At 29.7% G+C, this 8,913-nt stretch overlaps 1 protein-coding gene across 1 annotated transcript; it reads right to left on the reverse strand.

Moving 5' to 3' along the window:
* Positions 1–5,382: 5,382 nt before the first annotated feature.
* On the reverse strand, positions 5,383–8,069 carry LOC130813762 (trimethyltridecatetraene synthase-like). Its single transcript, XM_057679626.1, has 2 exons — positions 7,033–8,069; positions 5,383–6,281 (listed from the first exon to the last, which is right to left on the reverse strand). The coding sequence occupies exons 1-2, from the start codon at positions 7,921–7,923 to the stop codon at positions 5,652–5,654; spliced, it is 1,521 nt and encodes a 506-aa protein (XP_057535609.1). The 5' UTR covers positions 7,924–8,069; the 3' UTR covers positions 5,383–5,651.
* Between the last annotated feature and the right edge of the window lie 844 nt (positions 8,070–8,913).

The following is an 8,913-nucleotide window of genomic DNA, read 5'->3' on the forward strand; positions in this document are numbered from 1 at the left end:
ATACCAAACTATACTACAGTCAAGTTTGATCACGTAAATTTTAATATCTATTATTTTGTCTTTTTAAATTTTCTAAAAGTATTAAAATTAATATATTTTTATAAATAAAATGTAAAACAATAATTATAAAATTATCGATGATCAACTTTACTAGTGACTTTATTCAATCACTGAAAATATATTTATCTTTGATATATAATAAGCCAACACATTATACATATAGAATTATAGACTATGGGGACAGGCCTCGTATTTGGGGCAAGGCAAGTGGAGCAAGAAAGATACAAAAAATAAGCTTATTATAAAAGAATTTTAAAATAAGTTTTGAAAAATTTTAATTTTCAAAATAAAAATCTGCATGCCAAAATTAAGCTTAGGTATGTCCGCTGCGTTGTTATTAACAGCAAGAAAGGAAACTAGTAAAAAATAAAGTCAAAATTCTTTGTTCATTGTTGCTAACAATGAACAAAAAGAAGAAAATGTTATAACATTGAAAGAGACAAAAATATAAAACAAAGTTTGTCCGCTGTTAATTAGCGTTGGAAAAGACAAAGTTTATTTTATTTTTTTGTTCCTTCTAACGCTTTGACATTATCTGTCTTTTGTTCATTGTTAATAACAGCATACAATGAAATTTTGACTTTTATGATCAGTGTGTTTCTTTACTATTAGTAACAGTAAATACATCTGACTTTAAGCTTGAACACAAAAACATTTATTTTGAAAATCAAAATCTCCTAAAACTTATTTTTAAATTTTTATTTATAATAAACTTATTTTTAAATTTTTATTTATAATAAGCTTATTTTTAAATTTTTCGCGGGGCAATGGCCTAGCCCCAAACTATTTAGCTCTGATTTAGAAATTTCACATTTTTAAAATAAAATAAAATTATGTACAACTACAACAATGCTTACTATGTTCGTGTGTGTTGGAAATAGTCAGTCGTCAAGGGGCCTCGGAAAGCAACAAGCGTGATTGAAAATCAATGCTATCTGTCATTTCGCTATAATTGTAAATAGGATTAATTACAACTACAATTTTGAAGTTGAGACTTTTAAAAATTAGAAAAAATAATTACAATTTTTTTTTCCTTTTATGAATAACAATCTTTAAATATATAAACACGACATCAATCCAATTATTTCATCGAATTTAGATGAGATAACCTGATAAATGATCATTGATCAAGATAATAACCTATGACTTTAAATAAATTTTATTAATTACACGTAATTATCCAATTACTCCAATTAAATCCTTCTTCTCCAATCTCTCTCGACCCCTCTTCAATCACAACATTTCCCCACCCCAACACCACCATTCTTCTAAACTTCATCAAACCGTCTTTTTACTTAAATCTTGTGACAAACTAAAATTCGATTGTCGGTTAAAGCAACACTCTAGGTTGAGATTTTGAACATCATTGCCAACATCAGTACTTCCCCCAGCTTCCATTGTACGTACACTCGTAAAAAGTTCATCAAGGTTCATACTATATGATAAAGATGGAATGTTTATTAGTGAAGAATCACCTACACCACCATGAGATCTCATTGTTTGTGTACCCATGCAAATCACACATTTGTAATACTTAATACTATATGATCTCTACGAACATCTATCTTTATTCACCCATAAATTACAAAAACCGGACAACCTCAATCTCAAATACTATAAACCAATTAGGTGCTCTTGAGAGATCGTTTTTGTAAGAAGGCTTTCAAAAGTCCAACCCAAATTTTGTTAATTTCTTTTTTAAAAAAAAACTTGCTGCTGAATCAAAAAACAAAAGCGCGCGTGTAAACAATACATTTGAAGATATATATATATATATATATATATATATATTTGAGGCTATAACATAATATATTTGGTGTTATAAAAATACTATACACCCAAACACAGACCATATATACCCAACTACATAATTTTAAGACCACCAAATACATAATACTATAACCCCAAACACAGATCATTCTATATCGAAATATATAATATTATAATTCCAAACACAAACTATTGTATGCTCAACTATATAATGCTATAATCCTAAACACAGATCATTATATACCCAAATATATAATATTATAACCCTAAACACATAATATTATAACCCCAAACACAAACCGTTATATATCCAAAACTATGTCATTTATAAACCCAACACAGATCATTATATACCCAATTATACGCAAGTGTTTAGAAATTTTAATTAATTTTTTTTTAACTTAAAAATTGAGTCGGCCCAAATTTGAGACATTTCTTATAAAGACAGTCTCAAATAAAAATTTTTGTAAACCAATTTACTTGATAAATTATTTAAGGGCAATGCAAAAAACCCCCCTTTTTTTCTTTTCAGTTGGCATACTGTTGGATCTCACAAATACAATAATTCATGGTTAATGGCGTTCTTCAATTGTTCTTCTATTTGCGACTGCGAAAGATATGGTTTTGAATTTAAGGGTTTCTTTTTTATTATTAAAATCTGAAAACACAAGCAAGTATTTTACACATGAATGGCGAAGCAAAAGAAACGGAGGCAAAGGAAGGAAAAGCGACATAAAAGGAGACAAATCAGGTTTCAACGAATTTCTTGTGAGACAACGGCATATGTGCCATTACTCAAAAGTGCCCAATATTTTAAAGCTATCATTTTAAAATTTGAATTAGACATTTTAGATTTTAAAATAAACATTTTAAGTTTTAAATTTGTCAAATTTAAAATCGTTGGATTTTTGAAATAGACATTTTAAGTCTTGAAATGAATATTTTACTATTGGAGTAGGTAAGTAAAATACAAATTAAGGATTTAAGAGCTGAAATTGATATTTTAAATGGTTAAATGAGTGTTTTAAGAGTTGAAGTCAATAGATAAAAAAATTAAATTAAGCCTTTAAAGAAGGAAGGTTGAGACTTTGAGTAGAGGGTTTTAAGTGTTAGATTTAACTTTTTAAATTTTAAAATGGGTGTTTTAAGACTTAATTTCGACAAATACAAAATTTTTTTAGTCGCACAGACATGAGACGACTGGATACAAACTTTTATGATTAGATTTTAAAATGAAACCTAAAAATCCCGTCCCACTAAAACCCATTTATAGTTCTTATAATTTGCTACTGCTGGTCTTATAAAAACCCTAAAACCACCGCGCTCTACAATCCAACTATGATTCTTTTTAACACAAATTCTTGTTAGAGAACATCTCTAATTGGCCCGGTCGATTATATATTTTTTAAAATATTGTAAATAGGCATTAAGAATGATATAAGTAGACATTTAAGATATTAAAGTAGGTATTAAAGACATGATAAGTAAGCGTTAAAGATAATATAAGTATGCATTAATAATATGGTAAGTAGATATTAATTTTTAATGAACTGAACTTAAAATACATCTCTTAAAGAGATAGTCTCTCAAGACACTAGCCGGTCTTTTCATTTGCTGCAGCCTTCTAATCCGAATGAAATTCCACTAAAATCCTCAAGCCCAACTAATCCTAATGCCATCCCAGTATCCCACTCAAATACTCAAGCCCAATTAATCACGTGTGCCGAAGTCCTAAAACAAATCTAACCTATAGTGTCATATGCCAAAACAATACAAATTAAAACAACTCGTCTTGTATGAGACCGTCTCATTATGAGACGAGCTCATATATATTAGTGTATTTTTTTAATTGATTACTCTAAGATCGTAAGTAATCGTTTTAAGATTATCAAAAATAACTTAAGAATTAGTGAAATAAAAATTAGATTTTCAATTGCATACTACCAACACTATGACAAATGACCCAAGTGATTTTAAAGAAAAAACAAATAAATCTACTAGATTATATTCAGATTGCTAATGGAGAAAGGTTAGTATAGAAGGATAAGGAAATGTTAATATTTCGGATTAAATTACAATATCATAGTGTCTTTATGTTCCTCATTTATCATATAGATTATTATTAATTAGTGAATTGACTAAAGAATTGGTTTTCGTTGTTATTATGGATTCGAGTTATTGTGTTGTTCAGGATAATCAGATAGGGAGGATCATTGGACTTGATATGAAAAAAATGGATTGTACTATATGGATTATCGGACGGTCTTATACAAAATAAGCCAAAAGCATATATAACGACTATACAAATAAAATTAAAACATTTGTAAAAGTAACTAACAAGTCCGTGCACGAGTACAAAGACTCATTTTGGATTCATTAAGAATCTAAACTCGTTACACCTGGTAAGTCTAGATATGGGTCATTAATTTTTAAATTCTTTAATTTGAGTTCATCTAAAAAATTAATAAAATTAAATTCAAATTTGACTTAAACTCGAACTATAACCATCTCTATAAGACCAAGAAGATTTATAAGGATGAATATGCCCATTAAATCTAAGGAAAAAACAAACAAGAAAAAAGGCTCAGTTTGCGTACATTTTGTAAGTTAATACCAATCTGTGCCGAATTTATTTAGCCCATTTTCAGAACCTACAAAACAAGAATTTTGTTGTTGAGCAAGTTTCACACAACATTTAAGTGATATAATGCAACCCTTACGATGCCAATATATCAATGACCCTAGATATAAGTGATTAAAGAGTTGAGTATTTATGCAATTTTTATGTTTGTTAATTGGAATTTTAGAGTTTTTTTTAGCGAAATTGTATTTAAAATACTATTTCGTTTAATTGTAATATATTATAGAATTATCTTTTCTTTTTAAGTTGAATTTGATTTTTTTTGGTTAGCTTATATTTGAAAAACTACTTTATAAATTTTTATATGCTTTTAAATCATTAGTATAATACCGATAAGAATAAAGGTTTATAATGATTCAAATTTCGTCGGAGATCTAAGAGCTAATTCGAGTTGAAGTTGGAGTATGCATAATCCGATTCTGAGTGGAGACATAGAAAAAACATTTCGAGTTTTATCTGGAGCAAAATTGGAGAAAGAAAGTATCCTTTACTCTTTGGTCCCACTAGTATTACTACATATATGTAATTAATTATCAACAAATCTTAGATTTAAAACTACAAAACATATTGCAAATTGAATGGAACAAAAAGTATTTTAGGAGAGATATTCCTTTAATAACTTTTTACAAAAATCATATCTATGATATGAAAGTATTATTGAGAGTTATAACACACTTAAAAATAAATAGATTTATGATATCTATGGTTATTTATAACGATTTGAGGTCCAATATGAAATTCTAATAATAATATAACACTGTTATATTATATTTGGGAATGATGATTGCATTTACAAATATAAATTTAACTCAAATTTAGTATTTGAAAATAATAAAAAAATTACATTTGATTTTCAGTTAAATTCACCATTGTTATAAAATTGGTTAAAGATGAGAGTTTAAAAATGACATATCAAACCTTATCATTCTCAAATTCTTCAATTGATTTTATAATCGAAATCTACAATTTAAAATAAAATATTTATTCCCAAATGCATCCTTATGTCATTTTAGTCGTTATTTTATCTTTGTTGCAATACATAGATATTTTACTCTTTTTCTTTTTTCATTTAGGCTCCACATTAATAAAACCAAAAACATGTACACCTATTTAAATTTTGAGGTCCTATGCTATACCCCACTTTATACATGATGATAGACGACTTATTGATATCTATCAATCATACATTATACAGATGATGTGGATGTCTAGGCTCAGCACATGCAATGAGAGGATTTTTCTTAGGAATTGAAATACCAAATTTCTCTTCCATATCCAAATCCTTAGGTTTCATATCATTTGGTAATTTCCATGTGAACCCTTGGAGAAGATTAGCCAAACTTGAACATATGACTTTGATACCTAAATTGTACCCGGGACACATCCTTCTTCCTGATCCGAAAGGTAACAACTCAAAATGCAAACCTGTAATATCTATATTCTTGCCAATAAACCTATCAGGCTGAAATTCCTCGGGCCTATCATACACTTTAGGATCTCTTTGGATTGTATAAGTGTTGACAAATACTAGTGTGCCTTTGGGAATATCGTAGCCATTGATATTTACGTGTTCTCTAGACATGTGAGGTACCAGAAAAGGCCCTGAAGGATGTAATCTAAGTGTTTCTTTTATTATTGCCCAAATGTAAGGTAAGTTTTGTAAGTCCTTCTCTTGAACCCATTTCTCTTTTCCGATTACACAATCAAGTTCTTCGACTGCCTTATCCATGATGTCTGGATTTCTAAGGAGTTCGGTCATTGCCCATTCAACGGTAATTGCCGAACTTTCCGTCCCTCCGGTAATCAAATCCTACAATTTTTTATCATAAAGACGAAGTCTATTAAGCAAATTGAACCAATAGAATAATAAATCAAAGACTATAAGGTAGTGAATGGCAACGTGAAATTCATTTAATAATGAATAATTTAATTTTGGTATTCAAATTCATAGATTTGAAAACAACACCTATTTATATAGAATGTTCAGTTTTTGATATTTATCCTTTCTTATATTGTCATTAGATCCTATAAAATTCACCTAATTCTATATTTTCCAATTTTTAATTACCAAACATAAAATTTATACTAATTCAACGTTTGAAATGAGTTTTAAAATCACCAAACATACCATAAACTTACTCTGAGTATATGTGGTTCAAAAAATTTTAATTTACAAACAAGCATATACTCATACTATCTATAGAGTTGATTAACAGTTAGATTCATTTTAATTAAGTGTATAAAGAATAGTTAGGTTTATCAGTATCAAATTTTCCTATTATCAATCGATTACGATATGTACTCTATTAAAGGGTGCAACCAACAAATAAGGAAACTAAAAACACAAATTCTTCAAATAGATGGTCTCACCGTGAGACTCACCCCATACTTAATTGCGTTACAAAGCCCAATAATGAAAACTTTTAGCATAATAGATGTTTTTTTTTTTTATGAACTCGTCTCACGGTGAGACGATCTCATGTAAGATTGGCTGAACTAACAAGATAACAACCAACAAATTTTTTTTTTTTTTTAAAAAAAAAAAAAAAAAAAAACCATACCTGAATGAATCCTTTAATCCTTTTCCTATCAAGCTCAATTTGAATGGTAGGATCACCACCAAGTTGTAACAACAAATCCACCATATCCTTAGGCACCCAATTTCCCTTCTCTTTATCCTTTCTATCATTATGTTCATCTAACACATGCTCCATAAACCCATCAAGTTTCTTCCCCAAAATCTTCATCCTCTTCACATAGCCTTGCACATCCACATACTTAAGAAAAGGGATCCAATCCCCAAGATTAAACACCCCATTTAATAAAAACAATTCATCAAGCATCCCCTTAAACTCTTTTGACTTAATTATAGATTTCCCTTCCTTATCATCTACATATGTATTCCCTAAAACCATCCTACTAATCACATTTAAACTATAATTAGAAAGATAATCTTTTACTAATAATGGTTTCCCTTCAACCTCATATACGCCCTTTAACATTAAATTAAGCTCTTCTATACGTATATACTCAAATGAATCAAGCCTTTTTGCACTAAAAAGCTCCGTCATGCACAATTTTCGTGCTTGACGTAAATATGGACCGTATTGTGACCATGTTATATTTGAATAATCATGTGTTGTGTACTTTCCTGCTGCATTTTTAGGCCTCCCTGCGAAGGCTAAATCATGGGTTTTAAGGAATAGTTCCGCCATTTCAACGGAGGACCCTATTAAGACGGGTACGGATCCTAAATGGATCATCATCAATGGCCCATATTTTTTAGAGAGGTTGTGGATGGACAGGTGAGGAAGTGGGCCAATAAGATTGAAGTTTCCTATGATGGGCCATGGTTTTGGGCCGGGTGGGAGGTTTAGCTTGCGGTTGTATAAGATGTGGTAAGTGAAAATTAGTGTGGCGGCAAAGGTTACTAGCCATGAAATAGCCTCCATTGGTGTTGAATAGTGATGGAGTTAGGGAAGATCGAGTTATATTGGGATTTGAATGTGTGGTTTATCTTGGTTAGTTTTTTTGTTACTTGATGAGGTGATGATAATAACTACAAACGAAATTCTATTTAAAGACAACATATTGTACTCCTATTCATACCTTTCAATATTCACAAATGTTGTATAATACGATTTCACTTATAAATACGTCTAATGGTGATCAATTCAACATTTCGCTTAAAGTTAGGATCTGAGGAGAGAAGAGAGAGGACAAATCATACTTGTATCCTCTCCGACAGGAGAAATGCACGCAGTCAAATAAAACCTCTAAGTAGATGGCTTCCTGCAGTATGAGATGAAAAGCACCAAGATATACCCGCAAAACATAAAACAAGCTGGACTAGAATAGGTTCATTAGGAGAAAAGATAAAAAGAAAAAAAATAAGCAAAACTACATAGGGCAGAAGAGGTTAAGAAGAGGGAACTATCAAAATTCTAACACACGAATTTGATGCACCCCACTACTTTTATTGCTCGTCAGATCCTCAAGGATATGTAGCAAACCATAGTTGATTTTAATGAGTCTACCCTTGTTCTCTTAGGTATATCTCGACTTCTCTTATCCTCTACTATGAGGCTTTCCACCATTCTCATGGGTTATCTAAAAATTAAATGTGTGGTTTTCTTGGTTAGTTTTTTTGTTACTTGATGAGGTAATGATAATAACTAGAAACAAAATTCTATTTAATTAAAGACAATATATTATACTATTATACTCCCCATCCATACCTTATAATTTGTCAAGTTTTTTAATTTTTATTTATTTTATTGATTTTGCTACATTTTTATTTTGAGACATCATCTCATCTCATTTATACTCTATATGATCTCTCTCTCTTTTAACATCGCGATCATCTTTAAACAATTTTTTCATCAATTGTTACATAAGTTTATGGACGTGGAATTTACTTAAACCACTTTGTATACATATTA

This window comes from Amaranthus tricolor, chromosome 5 (assembly GCF_026212465.1).
Source record: "Amaranthus tricolor cultivar Red isolate AtriRed21 chromosome 5, ASM2621246v1, whole genome shotgun sequence".
NCBI classification, from domain to species: Eukaryota; Viridiplantae; Streptophyta; class Magnoliopsida; order Caryophyllales; family Amaranthaceae; genus Amaranthus; species Amaranthus tricolor.